The 19,425-nt window shown below is 40.1% G+C and overlaps 1 protein-coding gene across 5 annotated transcripts in view; it reads right to left on the reverse strand.

The window, feature by feature from the left end:
• The window catches only part of tho2 (THO complex subunit 2-like protein), a 201,030-nt gene that overhangs the window by 95,060 nt on the left and 86,545 nt on the right, over window positions 1-19,425 (reverse strand). For all 5 annotated transcript variants that reach the window (XM_071679275.1, XM_071679276.1, XM_071679277.1 and 2 more), the window contains exons 21-24: window positions 14,000-14,251; window positions 13,386-13,517; window positions 12,857-13,087; window positions 5,599-5,687 (exon numbers count right to left, since the gene is read on the reverse strand). In XM_071679275.1, the coding sequence (XP_071535376.1) occupies window positions 5,599-5,687; window positions 12,857-13,087; window positions 13,386-13,517; window positions 14,000-14,251 (704 nt within the window). The remainder of the gene's footprint in view (window positions 1-5,598; window positions 5,688-12,856; window positions 13,088-13,385; window positions 13,518-13,999; window positions 14,252-19,425) is intronic.

A 19,425-nucleotide genomic window follows, 5' to 3' on the forward strand; every position in this document is an offset into this window, starting at 1 on the left:
AATTGTGGGAGTGTGTGATCAAGTGTAAGGAAGTAAATTCTAGATTGATGTGGGTAAAGCTAAAAGTGGATGGTGAAAGATGGGTGATTATTGGTGCTTATGTACCCGGTTATGAGAAGAAAGATCATGAAAGGCCGTCCCGGTTATGAGAAGAAAGATCATGAAAGACAAGTGTTTTGGGAGCAGCTGAGTGAGTGTGTCAGCAGTTTTGATGCACGAGACCAGGTATTAGTGATGGGTTATGTGAATGCAAAGGTGAGTAGAGCGGCAGTTGAGGGTGTAATTAGTATGCATGAGATATTCAGAGTTGTGAATGGAAATCGTGAAGAGCTTGTGGATTTGTGTGCTGAAAAAAGACTGGTGACTGGGAATACATGGTTTAAAAGGTGAGATATACATACATATATGTACGTAGGTAGGAGAGGTGGTCAAAAGGCACTACTAGATTATGTATCAATTGACAGGCATGTAAAAGAGAGACTTTTGGATGTAAATGTGCTGTGAGTGGCAGCTGGTGGGATGTCTGATCATTATCATATGGAGGCGAAGATGATGATTTGTAGAGGTTTTCAAAACAGAAGAGACAATGTAGGGGAGAAGAGAGTAGTCAGAGTAAGCAAGCTTGGAAAGGAGATTTGTGAGAAGAAATACCAGGAGAGATTGAGTACAGAATGGCAAAAGGTGAGAGCAAATGAAGTGAGGGGAGTGGGTGAGGAATGGGATGTATTTATGGAAGCAGTGATGGCATGTGCAAGAGATGCGTGTGGCATGAAAAAGGAGGGAGGTGGGCAGATTAGAAAGGGTAGTGAGTTGCAGAATTAAGATGTTGGATGAAGAAGTAAAGTTGTTATTGAAAGAGAAAAGAGGGGCATTTGAACAATACTCATAAGGAGTGCCAATGAATGGGAGATGTGCACGAGAAAGTGGCAGGAGGTCAAGAAGGTGTAAGGGTTGAAAAAAAGGGTGCCATTAAACTTTAGGAAGATTGAAAAGAGGTGAATAATGTGCAAAAGACAAGAGAAAAAATGGGATCATCGGTGAAGGGGGCATGGGGGGGAAGTGAGAATAGGTAGTGATGGAGTGAGTATTTTGAAAGACTGTTGAATGAGTTCGATGACAGAGTGGCAGATGTAGGGTGTTTTGGCTGGGGTGGTGTGAGAAGTGAGAGTTTGGCCTGATGCACACTACAGCCTACTCTGCTCATGGGGCATCTTTGCTCCACTCACTGTCATGGGTAATGCACACTTATTGCTCCACTCACAGTATACTTACACTCACACAACAGTCTCCCACAGTATACATCACTTGAATTCCCATGCAGGCCTTACACCCTCTGGCATCTTCAGGTCCCTAGCACTTGAAACCTTTCTCCCTATCCCCCTTCTCCTTGCTGCCACCACTTCTGACATATATGTCCTCTTTGTCAACCTCTCTTCCCCCATTCTCTCCATATGTCCAAACCATTTCAGCATACCCTCTTCAGCTCTTTCAAACATACTTTTCTTGTTATACACCCCACTCTTACTCTGTTACTCATTACCCAATCAACCATCCTCACAACACATACAGTCCTCAGGCATTTCATTTCCTATGCATTAACTCTCTTCTGTACCTTTTCATCTACAGCCCATTCCTTGCATCCATACAACACCATCAGGATCACTATACCTTCAAACATGCCTATTTTTGCCCTCCCAGATAGTGACCTCTCTTTCCACATATTCCTCTAACCAGCTACTTAACTTTGTCATTTCACCACTCTCTAACCTTTCTCACCTGCCTACCTCCCACCTTCTGCATGCTCCACACTTCTCTGTAACATGCCAGCACAGCCTCCCTAAATATGTCTTTCTTCAGCCACTCCTATAGCTTTGTTTACTATCTTTCCCTTTTGCCATTCTAAACTCAATCTCTCAAGGCATATTCTTATACAAGTATCTTTCCCAAGCTCACTTACTTATACACCATTTTACCAAGTATACTGTGTAATGCATAACTGAATGGGGGACTGCTCCAACATCCCCACTTCAGTATGCCTCTGAAACTCACTGATATTTTCTAGTCTTGTATCTCCTGTGAAAATATGAAACCTTCTCCTTCCATTCTGTTTCTCTATATATGTATCTTTGAAACATTCTAATGATTCCAGGAACTAATCACCATTAAATCATTTTTTTTTTTTTTTTTTTTTGCTTTGTCGCTGTCTCCCGCGTTTGCGAGGTAGCGCAAGGAAACAGACGAAAGAAATGGCCCAACCCACCCCCATACACATGTATATACATACGTCCACACATGCAAATATACATACCTACACAGCTTTCCATGGTTTACCCCAGACGCTTCACATGCCCCGATTCAATCCACTGACAGCACGTCAACCCCGGTATACCACATCGATCCAATTCACTCTATTCCTTGCCCTCCTTTCACCCTCCTGCATGTTCAGGCCCCGATCACAAAATCTTTTTCACTCCATCTTTCCACCTCCAATTTGGTCTCCCTCTTCTCCTCGTTCCCTCCACCTCCGACACATATATCCTCTTGGTCAATCTTTCCTCACTCATTCTCTCCATGTGCCCAAACCATTTCAAAACACCCTCTTCTGCTCTCTCAACCACGCTCTTTTTATTTCCACACATCTCTCTTACCCTTACGTTACTTACTCGATCAAACCACATCACACCACACATTGTCCTCAAACATCTCATTTCCAGCACATCCATCCTCCTGCGCACCACTCTATCCATAGCCCACGCCTTGCAACCATACAACATTGTTGGAACCACTATTCCTTCAAACATACCCATTTTTGCTTTCCGAGATAATGTTCTCGACTTCCACACATTCTTCAAGGCTCCCAGAATTTTCGCCCCCTCCCCCACCCTATGATCCACTTCCGCTTCCATGGTTCCATCCGCTGCCAGATCCACTCCCAGATATCTAAAACACTTTACTTCCTCCAGTTTTTCTCCATTCAAACTCCATTCAGGGTGTTTTGGTCGAGGTGGTGTGCAAAGTGAGAGGGTTAGGGAAAATGATTTGGTAAACAGAGAAGAGGTAGTAAAAGCTTTGTGGAAGATGAAAGCCGGCAAGGCAGCAGGTTTGGATGGTATTGCAGTGGAATTTATTAAAAAAGGGGGTGACTGTATTGTTGACTGGTTGGTAAGGTTATTTAATGTATGTATGACTCATGGTGAGGTGCCTGAGGATTGGCGGAATGCGTGCATAGTGCCATTGTACAAAGGCAAAGGGGATAAGAGTGAGTGCTCAAATTACAGAGGTATAAGTTTGTTGAGTATTCCTGGTAAATTATATGGGAGGGTATTGATTGAGAGGGTGAAGGCATGTACAGAGCATCAGATTGGGGAAGAGCAGTGTGGTTTCAGAAGTGGTAGAGGATGTGTGGATCAGGTGTTTGCTTTGAAGAATGTATGTGAGAAATACTTAGAAAAGCAAATGGATTTGTATGTAGCATTTATGGATCTGGAGAAGGCATATGATAGAGTTGATAGAGATGCTCTGTGGAAGGTATTAAGAATATATGGTGTGGGAGGCAAGTTGTTAGAAGCAGTGAAAAGTTTTTATCGAGGATGTAAGGCATGTGTACGTGTAGGAAGAGAGGAAAGTGATTGGTTCTCAGTGAATGTAGGTTTGCGGCAGGGGTGTGTGATGTCTCCATGGTTGTTTAATTTGTTTATGGATGGGGTTGTTAGGGAGGTGAATGCAAGAGTTTTGGAAAGAGGGGCAAGTATGAAGTCTGTTGGGGATGAGAGAGCTTGGGAAGTGAGTCAGTTGTTGTTCGCTGATGATACAGCGCTGGTGGCTGATTCATGTGAGAAACTGCAGAAGCTGGTGACTGAGTTTGGTAAAGTGTGTGAAAGAAGAAAGTTAAGAGTAAATGTGAATAAGAGCAAGGTTATTAGGTACAGTAGGGTTGAGGGTCAAGTCAATTAAATCATAATTTCTAGTAATTCTAGAGGGTAATCACAAGCAAAATCTTTTCTACATATCACAGTTACCTCTACTACTGGCACAGTTTAAGCATTTGTAGACTGCTTCACTGATTTTGTCAGTCACACCAAACTATCCAAACATAAGAAAAACACATGTTCTTTTATACTCACCCTATCATCTAAGTATGAGGTGTCAAGGGCACTAGTGGCCATAGTAATTAGGCCAAAATTAGCCAAGCCAGGTAAGAAAGTGAAGCAGACAGATCCTAAATAATGCTTACAGTAATTATCACACTTGGTCTATTGTGTACTAATGTGAATTTTCACACACATATTACCCTCGTAATTGATTCATTGCTAATGTTCATTTTTGTTCATGTTACAGTGATACATTTTCAATTTTGATAAATTCACTTTGCATATGCTGTACTGATAGTTATATCAATATATTTCCCACAAAATCATACAAATTTACAACCTATATGCTTATCTACGCTCTCTTTGGTAGCTTGTTAGATTCATCAGTCACCAAATTTCTATATATTTAAAATGAAATACTGAATTTTCTTGTTACATCAATCAAAACAGGCCTCCTCTATCAGCATCAAGTACAGTGTTCTGAGAAAAAATAGGTAGCAGTCAAGTGACCTAGTTTTCCCAAGGATTTCCATCTGAGTGAGAGGGTGTGTGCCCAATAATCATTTTGATCACACTTAAGTACAAGTGACATAAGCATAAATAATGAAAGGAACATATCAATTCACTATAACTTGTACTTTTTCTTTGACATCTTGAACAGGTTCTCATAAGATCCACATTTCACAATATAAGTGTGGAACTATTTGTTTGTCAAAAGGACACACATTAGTTAGGGATAAGAAAAAAAATCAAAATATTCATTGGCACTACCATTCTCCACAAATAAACATGCAGCTATAACTACCGATGTTGCCACATCAAAATCAAACATAATAGGAACACCATTTTCATTCTGAACCGAATTTCAGGCACATCACTTCATTCACCCATGTGGACAGACTGAGGTGCTGTCACCTCAACCTCACTACTATCATTACACTCATTACCTATTTCCTAACATTTAAGGTCACTATCATTCTATATCAGTTTGAAGATCCTCTTCATCACTGTCAAGCTGAAGCTTATCATAAAAAAAAAACATATTCCATTACAGCCCAGTATCTCAGATAATTGAGATCTCATGAGTCTTTGTGAATTTCAAGTACGATGGCTACATGCTAGTGCTATAATTCCTCAGAGGTAACTGACTGCTTGGTGATACAGGTCAGCTCCACCCTGGGGAATATATTCGAGATTATAACGATGTCTAGCAACCTTCCATGCCCCATATCACACATGTCCATCTTAAATTTACAGAAAAAATACAGATCATAAATATAAGTCATAGTCTACTGGTCCTCAGCACATAATTATATCATAGTTCACAAAATGTTAAGAAATAAAGAATAAACTATCCATTCAAGTAAAATCACGCAATAATGCTTGAAATATTAGTAATATCATAACTATTTCCAAAACATTATTCAAAAATAGTTAAGTGTGATTCCTTATTCTAATATAAAATATTTGGGCATGAAAATGACTTAAAGGTGTTACAGAATCCTACCTGCATAGTTCAGCCTTTTTAACTTCCTTATCCTCCTTCTCTTCCTTGACATCCACATCTCCATTGGTGGCATCAGTTACTTCCGTTTGCTGTAAAAATCATGAAAGATTTATCTACATATGGTACATATGGTCGGGGTGGTGTGCAAAGTGAGAGGTCAGGGAGACTGGTCTGGTGAACAGAGAAGAGGTAGTGAAAGCTTTGCGGAAGATGAAAGCCGGCAAGGCAGCATGTTTGGATGATACTGCAGTGGAATTCATGTAAAAAGAGGGTGACTGTGTTGTTGATTGGTTGGTAAGGATATTCAATGTATGTATAGATCATGGTGAAGTGTGTGAGGACTGGCGGAATGCATGCATAGTGCCATTGTACAAAGGGGATAAAGGTGAGTGTTCAAATTACATAGGCATAAGTTTATTGAGTATTTCTGGAAAACTACATGGGAGGGTATTGACTGAGAGGGTTAAGGCATGTAAAGAGCATCAGACTGGGGAAGAGCAGTGTGGTTTCAGAAGTGGTAGAGGATGTGTGGATCAGGTGTTTGCTTTAAAGAATGTATGGGAGAAATACTTAGAAAAACAGATGGATTTGTATGTAGCATTTATGGATCAGGAGAAGGCATATGATAGGTTGGATACAGATGCTTGTAGAAGGTTTTAAGAGTATATGGTGTGGAAGGTAAGTTACTAGAAGCAGTGAAAAGTTTTTATCAAGGATGTAAGGCATGTGTACAAGAAGAAAGATAGGAAAGTGATTGGTTCCCAGAGAATGCTGGTTTGCAGCAGGGGTGCATGATGTCACTATGGTTGTTTAATCTGTTTATGGATGGGGTGGTTAGGAAGATGAATGCAAAAGTTATGGAGAGAGGGGCAAGTATGCAGTCTGTTGTGGATGAGAGGGCTTGGAAAGTGAGTTTGTTGTTGTTCGCTGATGATACAGCACTGGTGGCTGATTCACGTAAGAAACTGCAGAAGTTGGTGACTGAGTTTGGCAAGTGTGTGAAAGAAGAAAGTTGAGAGTAAATTTGAATAAGGGTAAGGCTATTAGGTTCAGTACGGTTGAGTGACATGTCAACTGGGAGGTAAGTTTGAATGGAGAAAAAATGGAGGAAGTGAAGTGTTTTAGATATCTGGGAGTGGACTTAGCAACGGACAGAACCATGGAAGCAGAAGTGAGTCACAGGGTGGGGGAGTTAGTGAAGGTTCTGGGAGCTTTGAAGAGTGTGTGGAAGGCAAGGACGTTATCTCAGAAAGCAAAAAATTGGTATGTTTGAAGGAACAGTGGTTCTAACAATGTTATATGGTTGCGAAGCATGAGCTATAGATAGTGTTGTGCAGAGGAGGGTGGATGTTTTGGAAATGAGATGTTTGAGGACAATATGTGGTGTGAGGTGGTTTGATCAGGTGAGAATTGAAAGGGGAAGAGAGATTTGTGGTAATAAAAAGAGTGAGGTTGAGAGTGCAGAAAAGGGTGTGTTGAAATGGTTTGGACATATGGAAAGAATGAGTGAAGAAAGATAGTCAAAGAGCATATATGTGTCAGAAGTGGAAGGAAGAAGGAGAATCTGGGGGACCAAATTGGAGGTGGAAGGATGGATTGAAAAGGATTTTGAGCAATCAAGGCCTGAACATACAGGAGGGTGAAAGGCGTGCAAGTAATAGAGTGAATTCGAACAATATGGTATACTGGGGTCAACATGCTGTCAATGGATTGAACCAGGGCATGTGAAGCATCTGGGGTAAACCATGAAAAGTACTGTCAGGCCTGGATGTGGAAAGGGAGCTGTGGTTTTGGTGCATTACACATGAAAGGGGATAGGGGAGAAAGAATACTTCTCACGCATTCCTCACGTGTTGCAGAAGGCCACTAAAGTGGATAGGAGCACGGGGCTAGAAACCCTCCCCTCCTTGTATTTTAACTTTCTAAAAGGGGAAACAGATAATAATAAATAAATACATATATACACACATACAAACACACACACACTTAGAAAAGCAAATGGATCTGTACGTAGCATTTATGGATCTGGAGAAGGCATGTGATAGAGTAGATAGAGATGCTCTGTGGAAAGTATTAAGAATATATGGTGTGGGAGGCAAGTTGTTGGAAGCGGTGAAAAGTTTTTATCGAGGATGTAAGGCATGTGTACGTGTAGGAAGAGAGGAAAGTGATTGGTTCTCAGTGAATGTAGGTTTGCGGCAGGGGTGTGTGATGTCTCCATGGTTGTTTAATTTGTTTATGGATGGGGTTGTTAGGGAGGTGAATGCAGGAGTTTTGGAAAGAGGGGCAAGTATGCAGTCTGTTGTGGATGAGAGAGCTTGGGAAGTGAGTCAGTTGTTGTTCGCTGATGATACAGCGCTGGTGGCTGATTCGGGTGAGAAACTGCAGAAAGCTGGTGACTGAGTTTGGTTAAGTGTGTGAAACAAGAAGGCTGAGAGTAAATGTGAATAAGAGCAAGGTTATTAGGTACAGTAGGGTTGAGGGTCAATTCAACTGGGAGGTGAGTTTGAATGGAGAAAAACTGGAGGAAGTGAAGTGTTTTAGATATCTGGGAGTGGATCTGGCAGCGGATGGAACCATAGAAGCGGAAGTGGATCATAGGGTGGGGGAGGGGGCGAAAATTCTGGGAGCCTTGAAGAATGTGTGGAAGTCGAGAACATTATCTCGGAAAGCAAAAATGGGTATGTTTGAAGGAATAGTGGTTCCAACAATGTTGTATGGTTGCGAGGCGTGGACTATGGATAGAGTTGTGCGCAGGAGGGTGGATGTGCTGGAAATGAGATGTTTGAGGACAATGTGTGGTGTGAGGTGGTTTGATCGAGTAAGTAATGTAAGGGTAAGAGAGATGTGTGGAAATAAAAAGAGCATGGTTGAGAGAGCAGAAGAGGGTGTTTTGAAATGGTTTGGTCACATGGAGAGAATGAGTGAGGAAAGATTGACCAAGAGGATATATGTGTCGGAGGTGGAGGTAACGAGGAGAAGTGGGAGACCAAATTGGAGGTGGAAAGATGGAGTGAAAAAGATTTTGTGTGATCGGGGCCTGAACATGCAGGAGGGTGAAAGGAGGGCAGAGAATAGAGTGAATTGGAACGATGTGGTATACCGGGGTTGATGTGCTGTCAGTGGATTGAATCAAGGCATGTGTATGGGGGTGGGTTGGGCCATTTCTTTCGTCTGTTTCCTTGCGCTACCTCGCAAACGCGGGAGACAGCGACAAAGCAAAAAAAAAAAAAAAAAAAAATATATATATATATATATATATATATATATATATATATATATATATATATAGGAAGAGAGGAAAGTGATTGGTTCTCAGTGAATGTAGGTTTGCGGCAGGGGTGTGTGATGTCTCCATGGTTGTTTAATTTGTTTATGGATGGGATTGTTAGGGAGGTGAATGCAGGAGTTTTGGAAAGAGGGGCAAGTATGCAGTCTGTTGTGGATGAGAGAGCTTGGGAAGTGAGTCAGTTGTTGTTCGCTGATGATACAGCGCTGGTGGCTGATTCGGGTGAGAAACTGCAGAAGCTGGTGACTGAGTTTGGTTAAGTGTGTGAAACAAGAAGGCTGAGAGTAAATGTGAATAAGAGCAAGGTTATTAGGTACAGTAGGGTTGAGGGTCAAGTCAACTGGGAGGTGAGTTTGAATGGAGAAAAACTGGAGGAAGTGAAGTGTTTTAGATATCTGGGAGTGGATCTGGCAGCGGATGGAACCATGGAAGCGGAAGTGGATCATAGGGTGGGGGAGGGGGCGAAAATTTTGGGAGCCTTGAAAAATGTGTGGAAGTCGAGAACATTATCTCGGAAAGCAAAAATGGGTATGTTTGAAGGAATAGTGGTTCCAACAATGTTGTATGGTTGCGAGGCGTGGGCTATGGATAGAGTTGTGCGCAGGAGGATGGATGTGCTGGAAATGAGATGTTTGAGGACAATGTGTGGTGTGAGGTGGTTTGATCGAGTAAGTAACGTAAGGGTAAGAGAGATGTGTGGAAATAAAAAGAGCGTGGTTGAGAGAGCAGAAGAGGGTGTTTTGAAATGGTTTGGGCACATGGAGAGAATGAGTGAGGAAAGATTGACCAAGAGGATATATGTGTCGGAGGTGGAGGGAACGAGGAGAAGAGGGAGACCAAATTGGAGGTGGAAAGATGGAGTGAAAAAGATTTTGTGTGATCGGGGCCTGAACATGCAGGAGGGTGAAAGGAGGGCAAGGAATAGAGTGAATTGGATCGATGTGGTATACCGGGGTTGACATGCTGTCAGTGGATTGAATCAGGGCATGTGAAGTGTCTGGGGTAAACCATGGAAAGCTGTGTAGGTATGTATATTTGCGTGTGTGGACGTATGTATATACGTGTGTATGGGGGTGGGTTGGGCCATTTCTTTCGTCTGTTTCCTTGCGCTACCTCGCAAACGCGGGAGACCGGCAAAAAAAAAAAAATATATTTATATATATATATATATATATATATATATATATATATATATATATATATATATATATATATATATCTGTTTCCCATTTTAGAAATGGGAAACAGATATATATGTGGTTTGGGCACATGGAGAGAGTGAGTGAGGAAAGATTGACCAAGAGGATATATGTGTCGGAGGTGGAGGGAACGAGGAGAAGAGGGAGACCAAATTGGAGGTGGAAAGATGGAGTGAAAAAGATTTTGTGTGATCGGGGCCTGAACATGCAGGAGGGTGAAAGGAGGGCAAGGAATAGAGTGAATTGGAGCGATGTGGTATACCGGGGTTGACGTGCTGTCAGTGAATTGAATCAAGGCATGTGAAGCGTCTGGGGTAAACCATGGAAAGCTGTGTAGGTATGTATATTTGCGTGTGTGGACGTATGTATATACATGTGTATGGGGGGGGTTGGGCCATTTCTTTCGTCTGTTTCCTTGCGCTACCTCGCAAACGCGGGAGACAGCAACAAAGTATAATAAAAAAAAAATATATATATATATATATATATATATATATATATATATATATATATATATATATTCATCCCTGGGATAGGGGATTAAGAGTACTTCCCACGTATTCCCTGCGTGTCGTAGAAGGCGACTAAAAGGGGAGGGAGCGGGGGGCTGGAAATCCTCCCCTCTCGGTTTTTTTTTTTAATTTTCCAAAAGAAGGAACAGAGAATTGGGCCAGGTGAGGGTATTCCCTCAAAGGCCCAGTCCTCTGTTCTTAACGCTACCTCGCTAATGCGGGAAATGGCGAATAGTTTGAAAGAAAGAAAATATATATATATATATATATATATATATATATATATATATATATATATATATATATATATATATACACACACACATTCACATGTATAATTTTTAAATTCACAACAATTGTTAAAATTTATAACAAACAGTATTTGCTTTAAAAATTTCATTAACCTGTCAATATGACAGGTGCCACTGAGCAATTCATTCATGGATCTGCCATGTAATGAATTTGCTCTCCATTTTCGATTAAAAAGAACACATTCCGTTAAAGTTAGTCTTATTGTCAAATCAGTTTGACAGGTCTGACAATAGGGATTGTATCTTTCTTCACCACTTGACTTCAAGTAGCTATGGGTGAGATGGTTTGGGAAAGTGGTGACTCAGAGGGTGGCATCATGCAAAACTTTCACAGTTTGAAGATAGAGTGTGGCTTCAGGGATGGTAAAAGATGTATGAAGCAGGTGTTTGCTTTGAAGAATGTGTGCTTGAAATACTCAAGGGAAACACAAAGATTTGTATGTGGCATTTGGATCTGGACAAAGTATAAGTTAAGATTAACAGAAATTCTCTGTGGAAAGTGCTGTGGGTGGAAAGATGCTAGCAGTAGCGAAGAGATTTTATCAACAAAGTAACCAAATGTGTTAGTGGGAAGAGACAGAGTGAGTGGTTCTAGGTGAAGGTAGGTCAGTAGCAGGGATGTCATGTTACCAAGATTGTTTAATTTGTTTATGGATATGGATGTAGTGGTAAGAGAGGTGAACACAAGGGTCATGGAGAGAGAAGCAGGTCTGCAGTCTGTCAGGGGCCTGGAGGGTGAGGCAAATGTTGTTTGCAGACAACAAAGTGCAGATGGCAGATTCAAGTGAAAGACTGCAGAAGCTGATGTTTGAGTTCAGGAGCATGTGAAAGGAGAATATTGAGAGTAAATGTCAATAAAAATGGGATTAGGTTTATCACTGGAGAGAGATAGGTTACTTGACATGAGAGTTTAAATGGAAAGAACCTGGAGGACTAGGATATTCTACATACTTGTGAGCGGACAGGGTAGCAACCGGAATTATAGAAGCTAAAGTGAGCTATAGGGTTAGTGATGGGACAAAGGTCCAGGGTAAACTGAGGAATGCTTGGAAAAAGAAATCATTGTTAGTGAGGGTAAAGACAGGCACGGCTGATGGTATAGTAGTCCTGATGGTGTCGTATAGATGGAACGTGTGGGCTTTAGATAAAAAAGTATGGAAGAGGGCACATGCACTTGAAATGGAATGTTTGAGGAGTATATGTGGTCTTTAGATAAAAAGGGGGCACATGCACTTGAAATGGAATGTTTGAGGAATATATGTGGTCTGAGGAGGGCTAAGAGAGTTAGATATGATAAAGCAAGAAAAAGATGTGAGGTAACAGGAAGAGTATGATAAAGGGACCTGAAGAGGGTGTGTTGAAATGGTTTGAGAATGATTAAGGAGAGGCTTACAAAGAGGGTATATGTGTCAAAAATGGAGTGGACTAGGGGAACAAGGAGACTGAACTGGAGATTGAAGGATGAAATAAAAATCAATTTGAGTGCTTGGGGCCTGAACATGCAGGAATGTGTAAGGCTTGCATGGGATGCAGTGAATCAGAGCAATATGGTATACAGGTAGCAATGCTGTCAATGGACTGAACCAAGTTATGCAAATCTATTAGAAAAATCATGGAAAGGTTTTTAATGGGACCTTGTTTTGGATAGAGGGTTGTGGTTTTGGTGCATCATATATGACAGCTAGATTATGAACATGAAAGAATGAGGCCATTCTTTTGTCTATTCCTGGCTCCACTTTGTTAACATGGAAAATATTTTTGATAATGATCCCAATATTCCCAAAGGAATATCAAACTACTTGTTGGACAGGCTCCTGAGGAGTGAAATATACTGTTTGCATTCCAGAATTTGTAAATTATGGCAGACATGAAAAGGCAAGTATGTAATCAATTTATATGCATTTAGTCATGCTTCTTTTATGTAACATACTTTCATTCATTACCTACCTTAACTACCTTATTTTCCACTACCTCCCCAGTGGGTTTGGATTCACCTCCTGATGTTGCATTTGTGTTTTCTGTAGTTCCATTCACAGCCTTAGCAGCCTGAGGACGTTTAGGTACAATATGGAACTCTGTCTCAGGCATGAGATGTGTTTTGGCAGATTTCAGTCTGCCAGAGTAGCTATTAGCTAAAACGTACAGATCATTTCGACGATTACGCTCTTCCATTTTCACCTAAAACATATGTATTCATAAGAAACAAATGCAAATAAGCAGTCAACTGGACTCAATTTATCCCATCCAAAGTTTCTTACTAAGTATATGAGATATCCTACCACAGTGTAAGATGAAAGCATTTCAGAAAAGAAAATTTTGCTTATCTTGGTTTATAGATACATCACTGATATACTATTAAGATACAGTAGCAGTATTTCCTGTAAATGGGCTTTAAGAATTATGCAAGTTCATGGTACAAACTAGTTTACCCTCTCTGGTTAAGCAAAAATGGTTTAAGGAAACTGCAATTATTTACCTTTTCAATTCTTTTTTCAATTACAGCAGCCAGGTTGGTGATTGCAGGGAAATGCTGAAGTATCCCTTGAAGAATAAGAATAGCATTGCGAATCTGAATATAGTCTCCACTCTCAAGACACGTCACCAGGGCCTAATTATTGGGAGATAATGGAAAAAAGTTTACCTTCACCATTCAGTTTCAAGCAAATTAGCTGTAAAATGGCTTGGCCAATTTTCCATCAATACACTTATGGATTCATAAGAAGGAAAGAATGAATGAAAATGTGAAAATAAAGCCATCTTACTCACATATCCTTACTTTTAATTTTTGTGCTTCATTGTGTTATAATATTTACTGTTACAAGCAGTATGATAACTTCAACACTGCACTGAAAAAATAAATGCTAATGAGAACCTCAAATTCCAATGCCAAAGTCACTGAACTCAGATGTTTTAAGGACTGGAAGCAAGAACTCAAAAGCCACCACAAGATAGTTACCAGATGATGTAAATCTAAAATATTTCACAAAGTTTACTATCTTCAATTATCATGATCATGGCAAAAAGTATCAATATGGGACTTATATAATATGTATCTTATTACAATATAAAAGCAACTCAGGAAAATCTCACCTTTGTTATCTTATAGTGCCACTTATGAACAACATGCCGGTAGTTCTCATAGTCAACGTAATCATTAGCTTCCTGCCGTGAAACACGATATTTTGTGACAAAACCAGGGTAGTTGGCACACTCTTTCTCATAGTTAGCTTGTGATGCATGCCAGTGCATAACAGTCTCCAGTGTTCCAAGGAGAAATCTAGCATATCTATGGGCTTCTTGTTCTGTGCAGGATGCCACAGTATACGTTATGTCACAGTACATCTGGAATATATACCTGACATTATCACAAGATTATTAAGAAATCACACAAGGACCATTGTGCACATCATGCCATAGAGCATCTGCAATATTCACACGATATTTCACAGCTTTAAGACATGACAACCTTCTAGAGATACCTACTAAAAGAGTATATTCAACAAGCAACTGATCTGAACAATCTCTCTTTCTCCTTGAAGACAAATGGTAAAAAGAAAAAAAAAAGAAAAAAAAAGGGGGCTTGTATGAATAAATAAATAGTGCTGCCCTTCTTTTAAACCAAAACCTTGAAATAGTCATATACTACAAAAATTTCAATCAGCCAGTCTTGTCATGCATGACAACATCAATGTCCCTTGGGACATTCAAAGTACAATTTTGCTAAGTCTAGTGGCTACCAGTGGGAGCTTATGAAACAGAAAGATATTCAAAAACCGATATTCAATAATTCCCACCAAAAGAAAGTGCTTCCATGGATACAGCTACCAAATGTAGGAATACAGGAAGGGCCAGATACATGAATAATGGCACCATAGCAAATAGCTGTACATAAAAGACCTCAAACGTTTCTGAATCTGTAGGAAAATTTAGTTTCATTCTCTAATTCAGAGAATTTATGTTTAGAAATGATTTGTCATAATACTGAATTCCAAATATTAACATCTTATAATATGAAGTGACAGCCTGAACATGAAAAATTACATCCAAAGCCATCCTGTTACAAGAAATGAAAGTCTGAACTTGAGAAATTACATCCAAAACACATTCTACTACAAAAACAGATGAAGATAACCACATTAAGAGCAAAAGTCAACAATGACTTCCCTAACATATGAATGAAATAATGTTACAACCTTAATGAAAGAGCACTAAGTATTAGCATGATATATTTTTATTTCTCCAAAGCTAATGGAAAATAAGGCCTACCACCAAAAGATATGTTCATAACAGAATCAGGCATGAGCACGATATAAAAACAAAAGTGGGAATTATCTACTCTGAGGGGTTTGCAAAAATAATTCATCAATCTCAAAAAATCATATAAAGTAAATTAAAGTAAGAACTCTTCGCAGTCCTTCAAAATACTTATTCCAGCTCTTTTTCACATCTTTGCCTGCTATTACTTCTCCATCTGCTCTCTTCACTCTTCCTCCCATCTGTTTTTTCTTACTCACAATGATCACCTCATTCTAATTTTTTTTCTCTTTCTCCCTGAAGTTCACTTATGCTTCCTTAACTCTTATTCGCTGTCATGTTCACTGACTCCTTCCCTACAGGTACAATCCATACACTTCTTTTTTTCTCTTTTACAAGCAATCCAACTTCCTTATCTTATCACTTAATATCCTTTCTCACAAGCACACCACCCTCATGCAGCACACTTCGTATAAACAAGCAAGCACTTCTTCCCATTCCCTTCATTTCATCACTCTTACCCAATGCCACACTTCACTAAGTTTCTCTTGGTATCTCTGTACACTGGCCTCTTTTCAGGGCCAGAAGAAAGAAAAGTTTTATGAATGACTAATGATTAACAGACCCATTTACTTGCACACCACTGTATGCTAAAGCCATGTCAGCTGAACATTCTTAACTGATTTTGAGACTGATTCACTTTTCAGAAACTATTCTCACAGATAATGGTGATACAAGCAAATCAAGATCTATTTTTTCCTATCTGAAGAGTGCATAGTGAGGTGTTTTTCCCATTCAAGAATCTAGCAATGGACCCAAGCCTATTGTTATTAATAGGGCATCTAGAATTCAAGCAATACACACTTGACAAGAGACAGTGATCTGGCATAAATCTGTTTTGTGTAAATGTGAGGCTGGCTACACTGGTAAGAAAATATACAAACAACTAAACGTTCCCCTTCCACATAGTTGGTAATGTGGCTGGAAACCTGATAAACAAGTTCTCAATTAGCCCATTATTGCACAAAAATACTATAAAGGCAGGTTAATTGGTGCATTTAAAGAGAAAAATCTTCCCAAAACTTGAGAGGACACGACTGGGGGAATGACACAAGTTTCAAGAAAATAACATCCTAGCCCTCACATATTGTGATGTATGTTATGTGCAAATGCAAAAAATATTACAAATTGGGAAACTAATAAAGATGTAAGACCACAAGACTCATTGGTGAGATGATCAGGATACCAGATATGATACTTGAATACTGAGAAAACATGTGCATGGTTGATAAATTAGATATGCAGGTTAGGTTCAGTGAAGGTCTGTAAAAAACTGTGAAGCATTACGGAAAACTTTTCTTCGATCCTGCTGATGCATTTAAGGTTAATAACTATGATCTCATATACTAAGTAGTTACATGAATCAGCCATTGTTTTTATTTTTCACTCATTTTTTTCTGTTGAGTGGACATATGTTTTCTAATGAGGTAGCTAAATGAATCAGCCAGTGTTTCCATTTTCCATTCATTTTTTTTCATGTCAGCATTCATGTGTGTGACATTTGAACCTGACGTTTTTATTTCTTGAGTCGAGTTACAGACAATGTATTATCCTGTGATATTCATAAGCATGTTTTACATCCTTTTATGGGGCTGCTTAAGGTAAACAGTATATCATGTAGTTTATTTACATTCAATCAACTGACTGATTATGCACAAAGCAGGCAGCTACTGACTGATTATGCACAAAGCAGGCAGCTACCTAACTTGTCATTCATCTCGTATTCTTAGCGTAACATTACTGATTTATTAGTAAATTATCTATGAGCTCTCATTTGATCATTATGCATTATATTCCATTTTATGATGATATAGGCCTGGGGTTAAAGAATAGGCTGCTAAATGGTGTTCTATGTGCAAGTTTATGATTTCCAAAATATGTATTTCTTCCCATATTAATCATTAGTGGTAAGATGAAGAGGGCTACGAAATATGCAGATACTGAAGCCATTTTGGTAGCATTTGAGAGTGGAAATGAGTTTGATGATACAGATGATTTTGATACCTCCAAAATACAACTGGGTGATACAGAGGTGGAAAAACCTGACTCAAATCTGTCAACCAGCTCAACTACACCAGTTCCTATGCACAAATGTGCTGAGAGGTGCAACTGGAGGGATGTCTGATCATTATCTTGGGAAGGCTAAGGTGAAGATTTGTATGGGTTTTCAGAAAAGAAGAGTGAATGTTGGGGTGAAGAGGGTGGTGAGAGTAAGTGAGCTTGTGAAGGAGACCTGTGTGAGGAAGTACCAGGAGAGACTGAGTACAGAATGGAAAAAGGTGAGAACAATGGAAGCAAGGGGAGTGGGGGAAGAATGGGATGTATTTAGGGAATCAGTGATGGATTGCGCAAAAGATGCTTGTGGCATGAGAAGAGTGGGAGGTGGGTTGATTAGAAAGGGTAGTGAGTGGTGGGATGAAGAAGTAAGAGTATTAGTGAAAGAGAAGAGAGAGGCATTTGGACGATTTTTGCAGGGAAAAAATGAAATTGAGTGGGAGATGTATAAAAGAAAGAGACAGGAGGTCAAGAGAAAGGTGCAAGAGGTGAAAAAAAAGGGCACAAATGGTATAAGACTGAAAACGACTGAAGTCAGACCCACCCCTATTTAGACTACATATGACTGATGGAATGAACTGATGTGCAGCTGAAGTTATCAGATATTAGGTTTTAGATATTAGCCATAATTTTCACTGGATTTAGATGTAAATAATCAATAATGTACATAGCACTGGGGATAGGGAAAAAAAAATACTGCTCTTGTATTCCCTGTGTGTTGTAAAAGGTGACCATGCACACACACACACACACACACACACACACACACACACACACACACATATATATATATATATATATATATATATATATATATATATATATATTTTTTTTTTGCTTTGTCGCTGTCTCCCGCGTTTGTGAGGTAGCGCAAGGAAACAGACGAAAGAAATGGCCCAACCCACCCCCATACACATGTATATACATACGTCCACACACACAAATATACATACCTACACAGCTTTCCATGGTTTACCCCAGACGCTTCACATGCCCCGATTCAATCCACTGACAGCACGTCAACCCCGGTATACCACAGCGCTCCAATTCACTCTATTCCTTGCCCTCCTTTCACCCTCCTGCATGTTCAGGCCCCGATCACACAAAATCTTTTTCACTCCATCTTTCCACCTCCAATTTGGTCTCCCCCTTCTCGTTCCCTCCACCTCCGACACATATATCCTCTTGGTCAATCTTTCCTCACTCATTCTCTCCATGTGCCCAAACCATTTCAAAACACCCTCTTCTGCTCTCTCAACCACGCTCTTTTTATTTCCACACATCTCTCTTACCCTTACGTTACTTACTCGATCAAACCACCTCACACCACACATTGTCCTCAAACATCTCATTTCCAGCACATCCATCCTCCTGCGCACAACTCTATCCATAGCCCACGCCTCGCAACCATACAACATTGTTGGAACCACTATTCCTTCAAACATACCCATTTTTGCTTTCCGAGATAATGTTCTCGACTTCCACACATTCTTCAAGGCTCCCAGAATTTTCGCCCCCTCCCCCACCCTATGATCCACTTCCGCTTCCATGGTTCCATCCGCTGCCAGATCCACTCCCAGATATCTAAAACACTTCACTTCCTCCAGTTTTTCTCCATTCAAACTCAATAGCAGAACTGAAGCATTTGGGCATTTGAGTGAAATGTTATGTACGAGATTTAAACTCCAATACACTGGGTACGAGTGAAACCTGACTCACTGCAACCATCTAACATCCTATGCACAATGTGCTGAAGGTCAACTGGATGTCTTCTTATCTGAAGGCTAATGAAGTTTATGGTTTCAAAGAAAGTGAATGTTGGTAGAGGTGAGTAGTGGCTAAGAACCTGTTAGAATACCAGAAGACTATACAGATGAAAAGGTCGAACAATGGAAGCAAGGGGGGGAACAGAATGAGTCTACGGGTAGATGATAGCGCAAAAGATGCTCTTGCATGAGGAGGCGGGTTCTTACAACAGGAGTGTGAGTATGACCAATTCAAATTATGACACCAAGAGAGCATTTGACCATTTGCAGAAAAAATAAATGAGTGGGAGAATTCAAAAACGAGCAGGAGTCAAAAAAGGTGCATGAGTGAAAACAAAGCACAAATGTCATAGCCTGAACGACTGAAGTCAGCCCACCCCT

This window comes from Panulirus ornatus, chromosome 29 (genome assembly GCF_036320965.1).
Source record: "Panulirus ornatus isolate Po-2019 chromosome 29, ASM3632096v1, whole genome shotgun sequence".
Taxonomy (NCBI): Eukaryota; Metazoa; Arthropoda; class Malacostraca; order Decapoda; family Palinuridae; genus Panulirus; species Panulirus ornatus.